At 48.9% G+C, this 22,715-nt stretch overlaps 1 protein-coding gene across 4 annotated transcripts in view; it reads left to right on the plus strand.

Annotated features, from left to right (window-relative positions):
* The window catches only part of ZNF638 (zinc finger protein 638), a 570,425-nt gene that overhangs the window by 476,816 nt on the left and 70,894 nt on the right, over positions 1 to 22,715 (plus strand). For 3 of the 4 annotated variants that reach the window (XM_033953362.1, XM_033953382.1, XM_033953390.1), the window contains exon 20: positions 16,087 to 16,143. The exons of the other annotated variant lie outside the window; for it this stretch is intronic. In XM_033953362.1, coding sequence (XP_033809253.1) covers positions 16,087 to 16,143 — 57 coding nt within the window. The remainder of the gene's footprint in view (positions 1 to 16,086; positions 16,144 to 22,715) is intronic. 4 annotated transcript variants of the gene reach the window in all.

Raw genomic sequence — 22,715 nt, forward strand, 5'->3', positions numbered from 1 at the left:
TTGCGCTCCACTTAGTCGCTTCACAAAGGCGCGTGCTAAGGCACGCGTCTTTGCCGTGTGCCTTAGCCAGCGCGCTGAACGGCCGCGCGCCGTTCAGCTGCTGCAAATTTAAGTTCTCCTGGCAGGGACTGGGAGGCGGAGCGCGCTCACACGCCCGGCCCAGCAGTAAGAAGGCAGCCGGGAGATTTGGAAGGAGTCAGCGTCGGTGCGAAAAACTTGCCTGGAATGAGGCAGGCAGTCTCGGTAGGTGCGAGGCAGGGCAGCAATGGCTGCAAGATGGCTCCCTCCCCCATTCAGCTGCTGCAAATTTAAGTTCTCCCGGCAGGGACTGGGGGACGGAGTGTGCTCACACGCCCAGCCCAGTAGTAAGAAGGCAGCCGGGAGCTTTGGAAGGAGTCGGCATCGGTGCAAAAATCTTGCCTGGAATGAGGCAGGCGCGAGGCAGGGCAGCAATGGCTGCAAGATGGCTCCCTCCCCCGTTCAGCTGCTGCAAATTTATCTATTGCTATTGGGGGAATATTTGAGCTCCATAAATGTTTCTGATTTGTATGATTATTTTGATGTTTCGATAGTTCAATTACAGTATTTAACATGTTTGTGATTTGTGATATTTTCAGAGCAGAACAAATATATTTTCATAGATTATTCTCTTTTCAGGCTGCGACATGGGATAAGGAATTTAGTACAGTATTTTGATAACCAACTCTTATCTATTTCATACCAACATTTTAGGAAATTGTTTAAGAGTTTCTGTTTAAAAAGTTTTGTCAGCTTAAATTTGTATATCACTTTGTTTGTACATTGTTTTTTTGTTTTTTTTATTATTATTGTTAACTACACTGAACTCTAGGATTTGCAGCTTATAAATATACTTTTGTTATGTTTCTCATCCGTCCAGAATGACATACCTTGCTAATATCTTTTCTTTTTTTTTTTTTTTTTTTAATTTATTTATTCAATTTTCAAAATTACAATTCAAGATTACACTTGTACAGAAAGCTTTAAGTCAGGAAAAAAAAAAATCACAGCAATATTATAAATTCAAGATATCAATTAACTTAAATCAGCTCAAGTCCACAAAAGATCCAAAATGTAATTATAAATGGAAAAAACAAAGAAATATTATTAAGGAAAATAATGCAAGACAGCTGATAAGGACATCTTAATTATTCTATACTCCTCCATTCTTTTCCTTCTCAAGCCGAGAAAGAGATAGGAAAGTTGTCAGCTGGTAAGGCTCAAAGAAAACATATTTTTGGGAATTATATTGTATAACACATTTACAAGGATAACGCAGGAAAAAAGTTGCTCCAAGAGCCATTATTCCTGGTTTTAACATAAGAAACTCTTTTCTTCGCCTTTGTGTGTCCCTGGCTAAATCTGGGAACATTTGTATTTTGAGTCCCATAAATTCTTTCACTCTATTTTTAAAGAAAAGTCTCAAAATCCAATTCTTGTCCATTGTTAGAGCTAAAGTTGCCACTAGTGTTGCAGGAGTAGCCATTTCTTTATCTGATACTTCCAATAATGCCGATACATCTATTGGTCCTTGGCTATTTTCCTGTTGCTGAATTTGATTTTTCTTAGGGAGATAGTACACCTGTGTAAATGGAGGTAATGAACCCTCAGGAACTTCTAATATTTCCGTCAGGTATCGTTTTAACATCTCTCGCGGAGTAATTGTTGTAATTCGTGGAAAATTAATCAATCTGATATTGTTGCCTCTTGAAAAATTTTCAAATGTTTCAATCTTCCTTCTTAAATTTACATTGTCCTTAATTAAAGTCTCTTGAAGCTGTTTGGAAGATTTTAATTCATTTTTGATAGTGTCTAAAGATATATTGGAGTCAGCAATATCTTGCTTTATTAAGGTAATTTCTTTTTCTTGGTCTTTCATTTTCCCCTCCACTTGCACTTGTTGGACATTAATTGTTTTCGCCATATTTGCCACCAGGTCCCACAGGGCATCTAAAGTAACTTCTTGGGGCTTAACTATGTTAGGAATTTGTAAATGTGTAGTCAATAGTTTATGCTCACCATTCGACCGCTCTCCTCCACTTCCCCCCGCCTGAGTGGGTCCAGTTTCAGTTGTTACAGCAACCCCGTCCATATTCAGGCTCTCCTGCGAAGCCTGTGAGCCTGAATCGGCTTCCTCAACGTAGCTCCGCACAGCCTCAAGGGGAGAGCTCATCCCGACTTCCGGTAGGCTCTCGACCCCTGGGGAGCTGGTTGCACGGGGGTGCAAAGGAGGAGGTCTTACGTCGGGGCTCAGAGTGGTCTCAAGACTTCGGTGAGACACCTCCGTTCCGTTCCCACGGGGTGTCTCTAACTGCAATCCCGACGTCATCATGGTGCCCTGGAATCGCCGAAACAGCGCTTCTATATTGCCGGAGGTAGGTGTTCCGGAGCGCAGGGAGGCCCGACCGGTGCTCTTTTCCCTTCTTTTCGGCATGTTGAAGGTAAAAAATGCCGCTCTGAAAAACTCAGGAGTTTAAACTTTAGCATCTGTTCGGCGACCTGCTTCAGCGGTTTGCATCTGCGGCCATCTTGGATCTCGCTAATATCTTTTCTAGTAGCTAGGTAAGAACCTACCTAGGAATATGAGGAAAAAATAGCCCAGGAGGCCAAAAACTTCAAGCCCTTCTTTAGATATGTGAAAGGGAAAAAACCTGCAAAAGAGGCAGTGGGACCCCTGGACGACCAGGGAAGAAAAGGGTACATCAAGGAAGATAAACAAATCGCAGACAAACTAAATTCCTTCTTTGCGTCCGTCTTTACGAAGGAGGACACCTCAACAATACCTGAAGCGGAGAAAGTGTTTGCAGGAGAAATAGAAGACAGCCTCACCACAGTTGAAGTGGACTTAGACCAGATATACTATCAGATCGACAAACTTAAAAGTGACAAATCCCCTGGACCGGATGGAATTCACCCGAGAGTCTTAAAGGAATTGAAGGATGAAATCGGAGAGTTATTGCAAAAACTTGCAAACCTGACAATCAGAACTGGACAGATACCGGACGACTGGAGGATAGCGAACGTCACGCCAATTTTCAAAAAAGGATCGAGAGGGGAACCGGGCAACTATAGGCCTGTGAGTCTTACGTCGGTCCCCGGCAAGATGGTTGAAGCACTGATCAAGGATAGCATAGTCCGGCACTTGGACGCACACGACTTGATGAAACCCAGTCAACATGGATTCAGGAAAGGGAAATCATGTTTGACGAATTTACTCCAATTTTTTGAGACCGTGAACGAGCAAATTGATAGTGGGAAGCCGGTGGACATAATATACTTGGACTTCCAGAAAGCGTTCGACAAAGTTCCACACGAAAGACTTCTCAGGAAACTACAAAGCCATGGCATAAAGGGAGATATACAAAGATGGATAGGCAAATGGATGGAAAACCGAAAGCAGAGAGTGGGCATAAATGGGAAGTTCTCCGACTGGGAGAAAGTGACTAGTGGTGTACCCCAGGGTTCGGTACTTGGGCTGATCCTTTTTAATATTTATATCAATGACCTGGAAGAAGGAACATCCAGTGAGATCATCAAGTTTGCAGACGATACAAAACTATGCCGGGCAATCAGATCGCAGGAGGATAGAGAGGAACTCCAGAGCGACTTGTGTCGGTTAGAAACATGGGCGGAGAAATGGCAGATGAAGTTCAATGTGGAGAAATGCAAGGTAATGCATTTAGGCAATAAGAATAAGGAATACGAGTATACAATGTCAGGTGCAACTCTGGGGAAGAGTGAACAAGAAAAGGACCTGGGTGTACTGATAGATAGGACCCTGAAGCCGTCGGCACAATGCGCGGCAGCGGCAAAGAAGGCAAATAGAATGTTGGGCATGATAAAGAAAGGAATCTCGAGTAGATCGGAGAAAGTTATAATGCCGCTTTATAGGGCAATGGTCAGACCACACTTGGAATACTGCGTCCAACATTGGTCTCCCTACCTAAAGAAGGATATAAAACTGCTGGAGAGGGTGCAGAGACGAGCAACAAAACTGGTGAAGGGTATGGAGAAACTGGAATACGAGGATAGACTAGGATTGTTCTCCCTTGAGAAAAGGAGACTGCGTGGGGATATGATCGAGACCTTCAAAATACTGAAAGGAATCGACAAATTAGAGCAGAGAAGATTATTTACATTGTCCAATTTGACATGGACTAGAGGACATGTAATGAAGCTAAGGGGGGACAGGTTCAGGACTAATGTCAGGAAGTTCTGCTTCACTCAGAGAGTGGTTGACGCCTGGAATGCCCTCCCAGAGGAGATTATTGCGGAATCGACCGTCCTAGGCTTCAAGAGCAAACTAGATGCATATCTCCTTAAGAGAGGCATATAAAGATATGGTGGACTATAAATTACGCCAGGTGTACACCTGGCAGGGCCTCCGCGTGTGCGGATCGCCGGACTTGATGGACCGAAGGTCTGATCCGGAGATGGCAGTTCTTATGTTCTTACCATATATGCTCAAATATAAATTAAGATTTGGGGGCCAAAAAAAGGCTCAAAAATGAGGGTCTCGGTTTACATTTGGGTGAGCGCTGACCTGTCCTCCTTCTTGAACCTGTTGCAGGCCTCTGCTGGGCTTGCCTTGAGACCTTTGAGTCAGGACAGGAGGGATCCCTTCCGTCTCCTGTCCCAGCCGACTCTACTAATTTTGACCTCCCTCTCCGGTGTACCTTTTAAATCCCTGGTGGTCCTGCAGTGGGCCAGTACAGCAGAGATCCCTCTCGCCCCTATCCCAGCCAATTCTAAGAATTTTTATCTCCCTCCCCTCCTCCCCCCATATACCTTTAGAATCCTTAGTGGTCCAGTGGTGAACCGCAGCAGGAGCAACATTCCTTCGCTCCTGCCCGTGTAGAGCCGCTAGCTGATTGGCTGCCATAAGTGCTAGCAGCTCTGCATAAGCAAAGGAAGGTCAGTCCTGCTGCAGTTCATGGCTGGACCACTAGAGATTATAAAGGTATGAGGGGGGGCAAGAAGGAGGTAAAAATTCTTAGAATCAGCTGGACAGGAGGCCGGAGGGTGGGGGGACGGTACAGAACCTGGGAGGGAGGGGGGCTGGTTGCAGGGACTGGGAGGGGAGGGAGTGAGTGAAGGGGTACAGAGTCTAAAAGCTGTTCTTAAATTGGATTTGTATGTAATTCAGAAAGTGTAGATTTTAAGATTTTTGCTGCTTACCTCTGCTTCCAGCTGATAAAAGGTCAACTGTCCCTACCAGTGTTCCTTCTAAGGTACAGCATGAACAACCATATACTTTTCTTAATGTGGCCATGTATCATTCATGAATTTGCTGCAGGAGAAGTGTAGGAGTCTATGCCTCACTAGAAATGCTGCTCAGTGAAATCAAATGAAACCGCAACTGCGTTCTTAAGTACGAGTCGTACTTAAGTTGGGCATTTGTAACTTGGAGACTGCCTGTATACGGTAATCTTTTTATAGAAACTGATTAGCAAACTGCTATAAAACATTAATCATGCTCAGGCTATTGTGCATGTGGAATTAAAAGGCAGATAAGTTTGTCAATGCATCCTTTGAAACCTAAATAGATTATTCTGAAGGATTGTTTTAACTTCAAACCTTACTGAGTAATCCTTTTAGAATTGAGTTCCAGGAGACAATATCCAAGCCTATATTTATGCTGGCTGGGACAGGATTGACTTGATCTGCATAATATAATTTGAATATAATCAGTAGACATGTACTGAGAGCTAGACTTTGTGTAATCATAACCAAAGGAGAAAAATATTGGATTTGTTTATTTAAAAGACCCTCTTAAAACCTAAGCAGGTTCCAAAAATACATAGATCATAAAATCAACATAAAACATATAACTTGCAGGGCTGACTGAACTTGCTGGCGATTCTTTCAGTCAGGCACCCCTGCAGCCACCACCCGGCATTTGCCGACTCGGAAAGAGGTCCTCCAACCCTTTAAAATCCTGAGTGTGCCGCGGAGAAAGAGGGCTGACTGAACTTGCTGGCGATTCTTTCAGTCAGGCACCCCTGCAGCCACCACCCGGCATTTGCCGACTCGGAAAGAGGTCCTCCAACCCTTTAAAATCCTGAGTGTGCCGCGGAGAAAGAGGGCTGACTGAACTTGCTGGCGATTCTTTCAGTCAGGCACCCCTGCAGCCACCACCCGGCATTTGCCGACTCGGAAAGAGGTCCTCCAACCCTTTAAAATCCTGAGTGTGCCGCGGAGAAAGAGGGCTGACTGAACTTGCTGGCGATTCTTTCAGTCAGGCACCCCTGCAGCCACCACCCGGCATTTGCCGACTCGGAAAGAGGTCCTCCAACCCTTTAAAATCCTGAGTGTGCCGCGGAACGCGGCCCGCGGATGCGTGCCTAAGGCCGCGTGGCCGAAGGGGCGTGGCCAAAGGGGCAGGACACGCCCCTTTGGTGCCCCTTCGGAGCCAGGAGGAGCGAGGAGCATTTGGGAAGAAGAATAATGGGGAAGCGCAAAGCTAAAATTATTTCCTCATTACCATCTAATGTACTTGGACCAATGGATCGTCATCTTTCTGTGTCAACAATGACATCTGAAGGTAGGACTGATTTTCGATCTCAATCTGCCTCTCTATCATCCGGTGAACCCACGCCTCCACCTCAACCTCTAACTCCTTTACCAGAGAAGGCTGACTCCATTTCCCAATCGGGATTGGACTTAGCCTCCCCATTACCTTTAGAGTTGGATTCCAAAAATACTTTAAAGGGGGAACGACTTTTCATGGTGTCTCCTGTTTCTATGCCCACAGGCTCTAATTTTAGGCCTGAGGAGGGTAATAAGACAATTACATTGCAAGATGTCTGGACTGTAGTGAATAGAATTGAAAGTTCATTGCAGGGCACAGTAGTCAAATTGTGTCAATTTTCTTCAGAAATAACAAATAAAGTGGCTGAGCATGATACTCAACTGGTAGATATGGGAAAGAAATTAGATAAATTAGAAACATCTGTTTCTGTAATTCAGTCATGTGTTGTATCTCAAGTTAAAGACAATACGTTATTACACCTACAGATGGAGAAAATGGAGAATGCTTTAAGATCTAGGAACCTCAGATTTCTGAATTTTCCTTTATCTCATTTTCTTTCACCCTTGGAATTACTCAAAATGTACTTAAAAGATGTATTATCATATAATGGCTTAGAAAATTTTTCCCCAGATAATCTTTACTATTTGCCTAGTAGTATTACAAAGATTTCAGAGGAAGGGGGGAAAGATCAATTAGTGTCTCCTGACAGCTTGAATATTTCCCAATTTCTTGAGTCATCTAAGGATTATATAGCCAAAAGAGCAACATTACTAGTCACATTTAGGACTGAGATGGAAAAACAAGATATTCTAAGATTGTATTTCTTGAATAAAAATGCTGTGTTCTGTGGACAACAGATTAATGTTTTTCCAGATGTCTCTAGGCAAACACAATACAGGAGGAAGCAATTCCTACAACTTAAGGATAAAACCTTGGGTGTAGGTGCTTCATTTTTTCTTAAGTTTCCCTGCAAATGTTTGGTGGTATTTCAAGATACCAAATATACTTTTTTGGATCCAACTCATTTAGAGAATTTTCTTATAGATAAACCTAAGTTAGATATTTTACCTGTTATTAGTGCAGAGGTTGTGATGGAATGATGAAAATGATGATTGCTATTTTGCCTGACTTTAAGAATGTTTTAAAGTTAAAGATGTTGATGCTTATTATTGCTTTGGTATGTTCCAGCAGGAAATAGCCAGCCCTTAATAATGTGGACTTGATGATTACTATTGTTTTAATTGTGAGAATATTTTTTTCTTTATATTGTTTAATTTGCCTACATTGTTATATGTTGTAACAATTGATAAAATTCAATAAAGAAATAAAAAAAAAAAAAAAAAAAACATATAACTTGCTTCAATAAGCAGTAAAACAAATAAAATCACACATTATCCCAGGACAAGCAGGCAGCATATTCTCACATGTGGGTGACGTCATCCACGGAGCCCCGATGCGGACAGCTTTTCAAGCAAACTTGATTGAAGATTTCAAGTTTGCTAGTGCTGCACCACGCAAGTGTGTGCCTTCCTGATCCACTAGAGGGCGCATCCCCTCCTCATGGTCTTCAGTTCTTAGTTTTCCGCGGAGCCAGAAAGCCCTGTCTCTCTTCTCTGCGTTCTTATAAGTGCCTTTCTAGCACCGCGGCTTCTTTATTTTGTTAGGGAGTCGCTGTGCGTTTGTTGATTGATCGTGTATTTCTTTGTTTCAAAAAAAAAAAAAAAAAGGACTTTTTATTGTGTTTCTGCTGGTTCCACCGGCATGCCCTTCTTGGGCCTCAGCCATGCGGCTAGGCCTCATTTGGCTGCAGCTGTATTTTCTTCTTCCCTGGCCTCTCTCTGGGCTCACCTCGTGTGAGCAGGATGGCCAGGACCATTTTTCCTTCGTTGGAATCGGACTGAGTAGCTTCGATCCCCGGTAAGTCTTCTTTCTTTCTTTCTTTCTTTCTGTTCTTCTAGCTGCGTTACCTCGGTAATGCCACCGGCTGAGTCTCAGGCATTCCAGGCATCGAGTGCAGTCGTGCCCGCCTCTACGAGACCTTCGAAGCGTGCCTCCTTTCATGGGAATACTCATCTCGAGGTTGCCCTTTATGGAGCGCACTGCTGCACCTTTATTACCAATTTCATTGGTACGGTGCCGACTTCTGAACCTCGATGTGCCTCGACGTCGACTGAGGCTTTGTGCCTCGACGTCGACTGAGGCTTCGTGCCTCGACGTCGACTGAGGCTTCGTGCCTCGACGTCGACTGAGGCTTCGTGCCTCGACGTCGACTGGGGCTTCGTGCCTCGACGTCGACTGGGGCTTCGTGCCTCGACGTCGACTGGGGCTTCGTGCCTCGACGTCCACTGAGGCTTCGTGCCTCGCCGTCGACTGAGGCTTCGTGCCTCGCCGTCGACTGGGGCTTCGTGCCTCGCCGTCGACTGGGGCTTCGTGCCTCGCCGTCGACTGAGGCTTCGTGCCTCGACATCCACTGAGGCTTCGTGCCTCGACGTCCACTGAGGCTTCGTGCCTCGACGTCCACTGAGGCTTCGTGCTTCGACGTCCACTGAGGCTTCGTGCCTCGACGTCCACTGAGGCTTCGTGCCTCGCCGTCGACTGGGGCTTCGTGCCTCGCCGTCGACTGGGGCTTCGTGCCTCGCCGTCGACTGGGGCTTCGTGCCTCGCCGTCGACTGGGGCTTCGTGCCTCGCCGTCGACTGGGGCTTCGTGCCTCGCCGTCGACTGGGGCTTCGTGCCTCGCCGTCGACTGGGGCTTCGTGCCTCGCCGTCGACTGGGGCTTCGTGCCTCGACGTCCACTGAGACTTCGTGCCTCGACGTCCACTGAGGCTTCGTGCTTCGACGTCCACTGAGGCTTCGTGCTTCGACGTCCAATGAGGCTTCGTGCCTCGACGTCGACGGAGGCTTGGTGCCTCGTCGACGGAGGCTTGGTGCCTCTACGTCGACTGGGGCTTGGTGCCTCGATGTCGACTGGGGCTTGGTGCCTCGATGTCGACTGGGGCTTCGTGCCTCGCCGTCGACTGGGGCTTCGTGCCTCGCCGTCGACTGGGGCTTCGTGCCTCGCCGTCGACTGAGGCTTTGTGCCTCGACGTCCACTGAGGCTTTGTGCCTCGACATCGTTTGAGGCTTTGTGCCTCGACGTCGACTGTGGCTTTGTGCCTCGACGTCGACTGCGGCTTGGTGCCTCGACGCCGCCTGAGGCCCTATGCCTCGACGTAGGAGGCGGCTTGGTGCCTCGACGTCGTCTAAGGCTTTGTGCTTCGACTTTCTGCCTCGATGTCGACTGGGGCTTGGTGTCTCGATGTCAACTGAGGCTGGGTGTCTCGACGTCGACGGATGCTTTGTACCTTCAACGTCTGCTGCGGCCGTGTGCTCCGCGTCACTTGACGCTTGTGCTTCAACGGCGCCTGAGGCTTGTGCCTCGACGTCGACTGAGGCTGGGGGCCTCATTGTCGGCTGGAGATCTGTGCCTCGTCGTTGCCGGGGCTTCGTGTCTCGCCGTTGACTGGAGCTTTGTGACTTAACGTCGCTTGGGGCTTTGCCCTTTGGTTGGCGGTGGCCTTGTGTCTCGATGTCGACTGTGGCTTGGTGCCGCAACGTCGCTGGGGGCTTTATATCTCGGCAGCGGCTGAGGCTTTGGGCCTCGGCGTCAACTGCGGGTTTGCGCCCCGTTATCGACGGGGGCTTAGTGTCTCGACGTCATCTGGGGCTCTGTGCCTCGGCGTCTCCGGCTCCTGTTCGAAAGGGTTCCCCGCTTTCTCTTCGGTTCATTCCGGGCAGCCGTGACGGAATCTTGTAGTATGGGGTTTGGTTGCCTGGAGGAGACCCACTCCCTGCTCCGTCTCTATTGCTCCTGCCATGCGTTAATCTCGCTTGGCGCAGAGTGTGGCTGAGGATCTGAACCTCCAGGATCGTCTCGCCACTTTTACTTGCGTGAGTTCTGCGCTTCTTGAGGCCTCTCTTGCGGTGGCCACTAACCGCCTCTCAGAACGCGACCGGTCCTTCACCTATCGGGACGCCTTCAGCTGAATCCCGTCTGCCTTGGTGGTTTGGACTCCTTCTCCGGAGGGGCCCTCCGGATACCTTTCTTGTGTTCTCGGCCTCCTTCGCAGCAGCTGCAATAGCTGCAGCAGCGCCGGGTTATGGTCCATTCGCCGGCTTCGGCGACTCCTGGCCATCTTTTTGACTATTCTCGCATAGCCTCCGGGCTGCTCTCCTTCTGGGATTCCTCCCCTCCCTTCGGGAGGGGTGTCTCCGTGTCTACGCACCGGGAGTATAGCCTCGCTTCTGTCGGTTGGGCATTCCCATCCTGCCATCTGCGTCTGGTCCAGGCCCTTCGTGACCTGCACTAGTTCTAGTCCGGGAGTGGTTCAGACTCTGCCCGCCCCAGTCTCGGGAGTCCGTCGGGGCGGACCTGGACCCAGTTTGTCTGCGCTCCTTCTTGTCTCGGCCTCAGGGGGTGGCCCTTGTTTGTTTATGCCGGAAGGTGGCCCCTCTGTCCTCGGTCCGCCTCCGGTCTTTTCTGCCTCGGCAGGCCGCCTGTCTGCGCTTGAGTCAGCTGGTGTCTCCGCAGTCTTCGGCCTCGGCCGAGCTGATGCTGATCCTTTTGGGATCATGGGTCTCCACGGTTCATGTCCCGATGTTCGCCTGGTTTCATCTTCGTGTTCCCCGCTGGACCCGAGCATCTCAGTGGTGGCAGGATCGTGATCCCGCTTCCAAGCACATTGTGGTGCCTCCCTCCTTGACACGCTTGTTTCGTTGGTGGGCCACCTCTTCGTATCCCCGCTTCAGAAGGTTCTGCCGATGGAATCCTCGGCATAGGCTTAGGGGTGCACCTCGACGGCCTTCGGACTCAGGGTCTTTGGTCGGGTGCGGGCCGTCACAGCCGCATCAATCTGCTGGAGCTCCAGCCATTTATAATGCCGGGGTGGATTTTCATTATTGGTTGCAAGATTGCGGGGTCCTGGTGCGACCCGACATTCCGGTGGCGATGTATTCTGTGACCAAGCCAGGGTGTACAGGTTCCCTGTTACTTTGCAGGGGAGCCCTTCGTCATTGGCAGGGGGCGTTACACCACTACTTATTTCTTCGGGCGGTGTATTTCCGGGGCGAGCAGCATTGTCTGGTGGACACGTTGAGTCGCCCTTCTCGGCCGCATGAATGGTCGCTCCATTCTCAGACTCTGCGGCATGTGGTTGTTCGGTGGGGAACCCCACAGGTAGTTCTGTTCGCTTCGCCCCTCACTCACTGGTTGCCTCGATATTGCTCGAGGATGTTCTCCCGGGTTCGCATCGAGGTGGATGCTTTCCTTCTCGATTGGATGGGCAGGTTCCTCTATGCGTTCCCTCCCTTTACTCTGATTCTCAGATCTTTGATGCACCTCCTGTCAGGCTGCGCCATCATGATCTTGCTGGCTCCTCTGTGGCCCTGACAGCTGTGGTTCTCCCTGCTCCTTCAGCGTGTCAGGGAGCCTCTGCTTCTACCTATGTTCCCTTCTCTGCTGTCTCAGTGTTGAGGTTTCTGTTGCCTCCCAATCTGCAGTCTCTACACTTATCAGCTTGGTTCCTCGCAACGTGCCTCCCTCCTTCTGTTTCTCTCAGTCGGTGGGGATATTCTCGAGGCTTCTCGTATGGGCTCCACTCGGCAATGCTTTTCCCAGAAATGCTCCTGATTTTCTGCGTGGCGTGGTGTGCTGAGCACTGCATGGATCCACTCTCTGCCTCCTTCCCTTCAGTGCTGGATTTTCTGTTCCACTTGTCTCGGTCTGGTCTCAAATCGACATCTATCCGAGTCCACCTCTGTGCGATTGCTGCCTTTCCTTGGCCGCTGGATGGGAAGCTGCTCTCCGTCCATCCGACGGTTTCCCGCTTTCTGAAGGGTCTCTTCAATGTTCATCCTCCGCTTAAGCCCCCTCCGGTGGTTTGGGATCTTAGGGTGGTCCTGGCTCAATTGGTGAAACCTCCGTTTGAACCCATTGATAACGCTCTTTTGATCTGTTTCACCTGGCGGGTGGTATTCCTGGTTGGTCTCACGTCTGTTCGTAGAGTCCGTGAGCTGCATCCTCTGGTTGCGGACCCGTCTTCTGCTGTATTTTATCAGGACGCAGTGGTCCTGCGTACTCATTACAAGTTCTTGCCCAAGAAGGTTTCGGACTTTCATCTCAATCGTTCCATTGTTCTTCCGGTCTTTTTTCCGAAGCCCCACTCTCATCCTGGCGTGGTGGCGCTTCATACGATTGACTGTAAGAGGGTGTTGGCTTTTTATCTTCAATGCACTCAGTCTCATCGGACGGTTCCTCAATTGTTTTTGTCCTTCGACCCTACTCAGGTGGGACGCCCTGTTTCCCAGCGCACCTCGTCCAACTGGTTGGCTGCTGGTTTGCTACGCTCAGGCTGGTCTCGCGCTGCATGGTCGAGTCCCGGGACATAGAGTCCGAGCGATGGCGGCTTCTGTAGCTTTCCTCAGGTCAACGCCTATCGAGGAGATTTGCAAGGCTGCCACTTGGTCTTCGGTTCATTCTTTCACCTCCCACTACTGTCTGGATACTCTGTCCAGGAGCAACGGCCGGTTTGGCCAGTCGGTTTTGCGTAATCTGTTTTCTTGAATTGCCAACTTCCCTCCGTCCCTTTTTGGTTAGCTTGGAGGTCACCCACATGTGAGAATATGCTGCCTGCTTGTCCTGGGATAAAGCACAGTTACTTACCGTGTTATCCAGGGACAGCAGGCAGATATTCTCACAACCCGCCCGCCTCCCCAAGGTTGGCTTCTTTGATAGCTATCTAAACTGAAGACCATGAGGAGGAGATGCGCCCTCTAGTGGATCAGGAAGGCACACACATGCGTGGTGCAGCACTAGCAAACTTGAAATCTTCAATCAAGTTTGCTTGAAAAGCTGTCCGCATCGGGGCTCCGTGGATGACGTCGCGCACATGTGAGAATATCTGCCTGCTGTCCCTGGATAACACCTGTTACGGTAAGTAACTGTGCTTTCTGCATCAAATATCTGTAGTAATCAATATCTTCATCCATTTAGAAAAAAATCTTCTACAAATTATTTAATAAAGTAGGGATAAGAATTGTCCCTTGTGGGACTCCAGGGAGAAGAGGAAGTGAAGAGGAGTGCAATTTAACTAAACAGGAATGGAAGCAAGAGGAAAACCAGTTAAGTTTCCTTTATGCCTAAGGAAAGCATAGTCTGTGAGCAAGGATGTGTCAACTACATCAAATACTGCATTTAAATTTAGTGAAATAGTGACTGCTTGATTTAAATCAGTTCTGCACTTAAGCTCATTGACCTTGCTGAGTAGATCTATTTTCAGCATAGTGACTTGCATGAATACCTGATTATTTAGCATAATATAAAGAAAGGAGGTAAGCAGCTGTCGTTCTTAGAGAGTTGCGCGGGGACAGAAATCCCACCCGTCCCCGCCAAAGTCCCACCCGTCCCCACCCGTCCCCGTGAGGAATCCCACCCGTCCCCGTGAGGATTCCCTCCATCCCCACCCGTCCCCGCGAGGAATCCCCTCCGTCCACACCCATCCCCGTGAGGAATCCCCTCCGTCCCCGCCCGTCCCTATAAACTTCAGAAATAGTTATTTCATTTAATTATGCTACTGAATTAAAGGCTCTGGTAGAAACCCATTTACAAATAAGCAAAAAGACTTTATTAATTTGAAAATATTAATTGGGAAGAATACATACTTTGCAAATGGGTTTCTACCAGAGCCTCTAATGTTTATAAATTTTTATCAACACAACTAATATACTACTTTATCCTGAAGCAAAATAAAAAAAAAGAAATATAATTCTTTTCCTACCTTTGTTGCCTGGTTTCTGCTTTCCTCATGTTCTCATTCAATTCCTTCCATCCACTGTCTCTTCCTTCTGCATCTTCCATTTGCTCTGTTACTGTGCCTCTCCCTTTCTTCCCCCTTCCAAATTGGTCTGGCAACCATCTTCTTCTCTCCGCTCCCCCCATAGTCTGGCATCTGTCTTCTTCCCTGCCAGCATCTTCTCCCTACTCTCTCTTCCCCATTTCCTTTCAGCGTCCTTCTCCCCCCATCTTCCCCATGTCCTGTCAGCGTCCTTCTCCCCCCTCTGTCTTCCACATGTGCTTTCAGTGTCCTTCTCCCCCCTCTGTCTTCCACATGTGCTTTCAGTGTCCTTCTCCCCCCTCTGCTTCCCCATGTCCTTTCAGCGTCCTTCTCCCTCTCTGTCTTCCCCATGGCCTTTCAGCGTCCTTCTCCCCCCCCCCCCCCCCGTCTTCCCCATGTCCTTTCAGCGTCCTTCTCCACCCCTTTGTCTTCCCCATGTGCTTTCAGCATCCTTCTCCCCCCTCTGTCTTCCACAAGTGCTTTCAGAGTCCTTCTCCCCCCTTTGTCTTCCACATGTGCTTTCAGTGTCCTTCTCCCCCCTCTGCTTCCCCATGTCCTTTCAGCGTCCTTCTCCCTCTCTGTCTTCCCCATGGCCTTTCAGCGTCCTTCTCCACCCCCCCCCCGTCTTCCCCATGTCCTTTCAGCGTCCTTCTCCACCCCTTTGTCTTCCCCATGTGCTTTCAGCATCCTTCTCCCCCCTCTGTCTTCCACAAGTGCTTTCAGAGTCCTCCCCCCCCCCCGCCCTTCCCATGGCCTTTCAGCGTCCTTCTCCACCCCTTTGTATTCCCCATATGCTTTCAGCGTCCTTCTCCCTCCTCTGTCTTCAAGTGCTTTCAGAGTCCTTCCCCCCCCTCCCGTCTTCCCCATGGCCTTTCAGCGTCCTTCTCCCCACTCCTTCTCTACCGCCCCGGGTGCAGCACTGCCGGCCAGATCCCCTTACTTTTGTGGCACTTCCCCGACCAACTGACAACAGCCCCGGTCCGACAAACCTCCCTGCCCTTAACTGCGAATCTAAATTACCTTATTACAGCTGCTGTAAGAAGATAATTTAGATTCGCGGCTACAGGGCAGGGAGGATTGTCGGACCGGGGCTGTTGTCGGTCGGTCGGGGAAGTGCCACAAAAGTAAGGGGACCTGGCCGGCTGTACTGCAACCGGGGCGGGGTGTGGCGAGGCGGACCGCCCCCTCCCTTGGTAGCCACTCGAACCGCGAGGCTACTCTCCTCCTTACCTGCACTGCCTGCAGCACAGAGCCAAACGGAAGTCTTCCCGACGTCAGCGCTGACGTCGGAAGGAGGGAGGGCTTTGTTTAAGCCCTCCCTCCCCTCCGACGTCAGCGCTGACGTCGGGAAGACTTCCGTTCGGCTCTGTGCTGCAAGCAGGGAAGGTAGGGAGAAGAGCCGCGCGACGAGTACATCCAGCCCCGCAGGAACCCCGCGACCCTCGGAGGCGTCCCCACGGGATCCCCGCGACCCTAGGGGCGTCCCCACGGGATCCCCGTGACCCAAAGGGGGAACCCGCGGGATGCCTGCGGGTCCCGCGGGATTCCCGTCGTCCCCGTTCCCGTGCAGCTCTCTAGTCGTTCTCCCCCTCCCCTCCCAAACCTTTGCTAGGATAGCAGCAAAATTAAAATGTTTCTGTATTGACACAATTTCTACATTTTCAGAGTTCTGCTGGGAGGAATGCTAAGAGTCATAGAAGTAGCAATGAAAAACCTAAAGAGGTAAGAAATGCCTTTAAAATACCATATTTTTTGTTCCATAAGACACACCCTAGATTTATAGGAGGAAAATAAGAAAAAAACCCATTCTGAACCAAATTCTCCCTGCCAGGCTCTGCACCCAACCCCACACACTTTGCCAAGCTATGCACCCTGTCCCCTCTCTGGTGGTCTAGTGGTAGGCTGGGATAGTACAGGCAGGCCTAGTGGCTGGCAGGCTTCCCCCCTCCCAGATAGCGGAGAGGCAGGCAGGCTTGCCTCTCCGCATGTAGGCAGGCCCAACCTCACCCTCCTTATTTTAAATTCAGCCAGCAGGCAGGCCCCACCCCCCCACCGTTACCTTTTTAAAATTCTGAAGCCCTCCCTCGCTGAACGCGGCTGCCTGGAGCACTGACAGCTGATGACGCAGGCCCCCCGCTCCCCCAGAACCTATTTTAATTAGGCAGGGCAGCTCCTGGCCTCCCTCCCTCCCCCACCGTTACCTTTTTAAAATTCCGAGGCCCTCCCTCGACGCGGCTGCCTGGAACACTGACAGCTGACGCGGCTTCCTTTGAGTTTTCTTCACTTTTGGCAGAACGGCGCACATAGCTGCCAGCCTGGTCTCGCGCCACTTCCCATGAGAACTCTCCTATTAAGAACTCTCGCAGGAAGTGGCACGGGACCAGTCTGGCAGCCTTGTGCGCCGCTCTGCCGCAATGGAAGAAGACTCGGAGGAAGCCGCGCCAACTGTTAGTGCTCCAGGCAACCGCATCCAGCGAGGGAGGGCCTCGGAATTTTAAAAAGGTAACGGTGGGGGAGAGGGAGGCCAGAAGCTGCCCTGCCTAATTAAAAATAGGTTCCAGGGGGGCGGGGGCCTGCCTCGTCAACCGCATCAGCTGTCAGTGCTCTAGGCAGCCACATCCAGCGAGGGAGGGCCTTGGAATTTTAAAAAGATATTGGGAGGGATTTGGGTATTCGCTCCATAAGACGCACCCTTATTTCCACCCCCCTTTTTGAGGATGGAAAAAGTGCATCTTATGGAGCGAAAAATATGGTATGTACACAAAAGAAATAAGTACTTATCCCAGGACAAGCAGGCAGTCTATTTTCAACATATGGGTGAAGTCATTCACTCAGCCCGTATGTGGACAGCTTCGCAAGCAGACTTGCTTGAAGAACTTTTAGAAAGTTTGCAACTGCTGCACCGTGCATGCACGAGTGCCTTCCCGCCCGACACAGGGTGCACGTCTCCTCAGTTCTCAATTTTCCATGGAGCCGAGAAGTCCTATTTCGACTCTCTGTACTAGATTCAGTTATACTTTGTGTCTTCTCTCACCTTGGCTCGTGTTTTATTTTTTTACAGGGTCGCTGTGTTTTTCATGCGTGTTTTATATATATATATTTTTTTAAAAGACTTAATTTGATTTTTCTATCACAGCGGGGCCTGCCTCACGGCCTCAGCCTGCAGGCTTCAATCTCACTGAGGCTATTTTTCTGTTTATGTCCTGGCCGGTCACAGGCTTCAAGAAGTGTAGCCGTTGCCAGTACGCGATCTCCCTCACTGACCCACATAGGTTGTGTGTTCAGTGTTTGGAACCTGACCATTGTCCGGAGTCGTGTGCCCACTTGCTACTCTTCAACCTTGAGCCCTCAAACATTGTCAAGTTCAGATGGAAAAACTCTTTGGCGGTATGGATCCACTTTCCCCGGTCTCAACCTCAAATCCAGTCAAGCTTCTCTCCGGGGTTCCGCCTTCTGCCTCAACCTCGACCTTAATCAAACATTCCTCATTTGGCGGGTCTTCGTCCTCGAGCAAATCTGCTAAGTCTTCTCCTGACGAGACGCTTGCCTCACCGCCTCCCTCAGGTCAGGTACCAGCAGTGGTTATCAAGCTGCCCAAGAAGCATTTCTCCAAGTCGAAGAGCCATTCTTCCTCCTCTTCCTCAGAGACTATAGCCACACCAAATGTACTAGATCCGCAGATCTCGGTGTCACATTTGGAGGCTATGATCCAGACCATTTTGGATCATCAGTTTGGTAATATGCTTGCCAAACATACTCCTGCCTCGACTCTGCTTCCTGCAGTCCAGTCTAAGCACTTAGCACTATCACAAGGAGTTGAGTCCTTGGCAGTGCCTCAAGCTTAATCTACTCACTCTATACAAGGAGTTGAGTCCTTGGGAGTACCTCAACAGAATTCTACACAATCTATGCAAGGAGTCGAGTCTTTGCGAGTGTCTCATCTGGAGCCTCAGCACGTTATTCAAGGAGTCCAGTCCTTGTCAGTGCCTCGAGGTACCTCGACACAAGGAGTTCAGTGCCTTTTGGTGTCTCGATCTCCAGACTCCAGCCCTCCTTCCTCACATAAGGCGTCGCCATTTCCAAGGTATAGGGCGAAGACTCCTCGACATGCCTCTCAGCGAGACCTGCCTGGTTCAAGGCACAGTTCTCCACATCAGTCGAGGTATCCATCAAGGCACAGATCCTCTTCTTGACAGGCCTCGAGACTCTTCGAGGCTTCCAACTCCGAAGTCGAGGACACCACCTCCGGAGCCTTACACCTATTCTTCTTCTCCTGCGAGGGATTCTATCCATTCTCTCAGTGAGTCATCTATACCTGCGTATTCAGATCTCAGGTATCAATACTCCAGAGAAGCTTCACCTTCGTTCTCTGCCTTGCGAGGTGCCTCGAGGTCAACTTTCCTTGGAGCAGATATCTTTTTCTTCTTTCCTATGTCAAATGAGTAAGGACCTCAATATTACTTTGGACTCTGATTCCAAATACTCTACGGAGTATTTAGAGGAAATAGGTATGTCTCGTCCTCCCACGGAGTCTCTTAAATTGCCAATTAATAGAGTTCTTTCTCAAACTTTCAAGCGGAATCTTGAAAAACCTTATTCCATTCCTGCTGTACCAGGAATGCTGTAATCTCGTTACAGGATGGTCCACTGCAGGGGCTTCAAGAAATCTCAGTTACATCAGTCCCTTCTCATGGAGTCTTCTCTGAAAAGGACCAGTCCTGCCAAAGTTTATGCCACCGTCCCTCCTGGAAGAGAGGGCAGGACCATGGACAAGTTTAGTCGACGTCTGTATCAAAATTATCTTATGGCAACTAGAGTTTTCAATTACAATTTTGTTTTAATTTCTTATTTAAAGCATTTGCTTGACACACTGCCTGAATATTTTAAATATATTCCTCAACACCGTCTTCCATGGTTTCAGCATGCGATTACCATCCTGACTCAACTCCACATGCATCTCCTGCAATCTTCCTATGAAGCATTTGAGCTTTCCTCGAGGGTCACTGCCTTTTCAGTGGCAATGCGCCGGCTTGCCTGGCTCTGCACTGTAGACATGGACCCCAATCTTCAAGATCGTCTGGCCAACATTCCTTGCCAGTGCAATGAATTGTTTGATGACTCCATCAAGGCAGCTATTAAACGATTGTCTAAACATGAGAAATCATTTGCTTCCATCATTCGTCCTAAGCCTAAGCCTGCTACCTCTAAAGGCTTCAGGCCTCTTCCATCTTATCAAAGGCGTTTTCCACAGACAGCTGCTCCTTATACACGAGTGCCTCCTAAGAAACAGCAGCAGCAAAGACAGCAAAAATCTCAGACTCCTGCTGCGCCTAAGGCCTCTCAACCTTTTTGACCATCTAATACAGAGCATAACCTTCATCGTTCTGCCTCTGTCCTCTCACCTTCCCATTGGAGGTCATCTCCGTCACTTTTATCACCGCTGGGAGATGCTTACATCAGACCTCTGGGTGCTGTCTATCCTCAAGGAAGGCTACTCTCTTTGTTTCCTCCAGATTCAACCAGATCTTCCTCCAAGAGAATATCCTTCCAATTCATCACAGACCACCCTTCTTCTTCAGGAAGCTCAAGCTTTGCTTTGTCTCTGTGCCATCGAGGAAGTTCCCTTGGAACAGCAGAGCAGGGGGGGTTTTACTCCTGTTACTTCCTAGTTCCGAAGAAGACATGTGATCTGCTCCTATCTTGAATCTCAGAGCACTCAACAAATTTTTAGTCAAAGAAAAATTCCACATGTTATCTCTGGCATCCTTATATCCCCTTCTAGATCAGAACGATTGGTTATGTTCTCCAGATCTCAGAGGCTTACACTCACATTCCCATTCATCCAGCCTCTCGACAGTTCCTCAGATTTCGGGTGGGAAATCTGCATTTCCAAAACAGAGTGCTAACCTTCAGCCTGGAATCATCTCCAAAAGTTTTCACCAAGCGCCTAGTTGTAGTAGCAGCCGCTCTGCGGAACCATAGTCTACAGGTGTTCCCATACCTGGACGACTGGCTCATCAAAGATTCAACATCTCAAGGGATTATTCTAGTGACCCAACGGACTATTTGGTTCCTTCAAAGTTTGGGGCTCGAAATCAACTTTCCCAAGTCCAAGCTACAGCCCTCTTAAACTCTACAGTTCATTGGAGCTGTCTTGGAACTGTGCAACTCAGAGCATTCCTTCCTCAGCAGTGTCAGGATGCTCTCATTCACCTTTGTCACAAAGTGTCATCCCTCTCTACACTGTCAGCGAGACGCATGATGGTTCTCCTAGGTCACATGGCTTCTACAGTTCACTTAACTCCTTTTGCCAAACTTCATCTCAGAATCCCTCAGTGGGCTCAGGTTATCGACCTACTCTCTCAACACATCAGTGTGACTCTTTCGTTGAGACAGTCTCTCCACTGGTAGATGCTCTCTTCCAATCTCTCCAGAGTTTTACTGTTTCAAATACCCCCTCATCAGAAGGTCCTCACGACAGATTCTTCGACCTACGCTTGGGGGTCTCATCTCAATGGTCTCCGTACTCAAGGCCATTGGTCCAGTACGGATCGTCAGTGTCACATCAATCTGTTGGAACTCAGAGCGATTTTCAATACTCTCAAAGCTTTCCAGCATCTTCTTCACAACCAGGTAGTCCTCATTCGGACAGACAACCAATTCGCCATGTACTATGTGAACAAGTAGGGAGGAACAGGATCTCTCCCTCTTTGCCAGGAAGCTCTGAAGGTTTGGAACTGGGCATCCTTCACAACATCTTCCTGAAAGCTGTCTACATTCAAGGAGAGAAAAACAGGCGGACAAATTGAGTCGTCTTCTCCAACCTCACGAATAGACATTCCATTCCTCACCTCTTCATCACATTTTTTCTCAGTGGGAAACTCCTCAGATAGATCTCTTCGCTTCTCCCCACAGCACCAAACTGACTCAATTCTGCTCCAGGATATACTCAATCCCCTTACCGACTGGAGGCAGATGCTTTTCTACTAGAAAAGATGAATCAGTTTCTCTATGCATTCCCTCTCATACTCAAGACACTTGTCAAACTCAAACAGGAACATGCCACCATGATTCTGATAGCTCCTTGGTGGCCCAGGCAACCTTGGTACTCCCTTCTAATTCAACTCAGCAGCAGGGAGCCAGTTTTCCCTCTCTGCTTACACAAAGGCAGGGGTCTCTACTTCATCCCAACCTGCAGTCATTACACCTGACAGCTTGGTACCTCTCAACTGCCACTCTACAATTTTCTCAATCTGTACAGGACATTTTAGAGACTTCTAGGAAGCCTACCAGTAGACAATGCTACAATCAAAAATGGACTAGATTTTCTGCTTGGTGCACCATTCATCACAAGGAGCCTCAATCTACCTCCTTGTTTTCAGTTTTGGATTACCTGTTCAATTTGTCTCAATCAGGCCTCAAATCAACATTCATTCGAGTCCATCTCAGTGCAATTGCTGCTTTCCATCAGCCTATCGAATGGAAACCCCTCTCTGCTCATCCTTTGGTTTCCAGATTTATGAAAGGTCTTTTCAATGTCAAACCACTTCTCAAACCTCCTCCAGTGGTTTGGGATCTCAATGTGATTCTTGCTCAATTGTTAAAACCTCCCTTTGAACCAATGGCTTCGGCTCATCTCAAATATCTCACTTGGAAAGTAGTTTTTCTCATTGCTCTCACGTCTGCTTGCAGGGTCAGCAAGCTTATTACAAGCTTTAGTTTCACAGTATTCCATCATGACAAGGTGGTCCTCCATACTCATCCTAAATTCTTAACTAAAGTGGTTTCAGAATTTCATCTCAATCAATCCATTGTACTTCCAGTGTTTTTTTAAAAGCCTCATTCTCAACCTGGAGAAACAGCTCTTCATATTCTGGACTGTAAACGTGCTTTGGCCTTCTACTTGGAACGCACCAAACCACAAAGAACTGCTCCTCAACTTTTTGTCTCCTTCGATCCAAACAAGTTGGGACATCCAATCTCTAAGTGTACCATCTCCAACTGGATGGCTGCTTGTATCTTTTTCTGCTATGCTCAGGCTGGATTACAACTACAGAATCGAGTCACAGCCCAAAAAGTCAGAGCAATGGCAGCTTCAGTGGCTTTCCTCAGATCCACACCTATTGAGGAAATTTGCAAAGCAGCTACCTGGTCCTCGGTTCATACTTTCACCTCTCACTATTGTCTGGATACTTTCTCCAGACGGGATGGCCATTTTCGCCAGAGAGTATTACAAAATTTATTCTCCTAAGTTGCCAACGCTCCCACCATACCATTCTGGTTAGCTTGGAGGT

This window comes from Geotrypetes seraphini, chromosome 1 (assembly GCF_902459505.1).
Source record: "Geotrypetes seraphini chromosome 1, aGeoSer1.1, whole genome shotgun sequence".
In the NCBI taxonomy this organism is placed as follows: domain Eukaryota; kingdom Metazoa; phylum Chordata; class Amphibia; order Gymnophiona; family Dermophiidae; genus Geotrypetes; species Geotrypetes seraphini.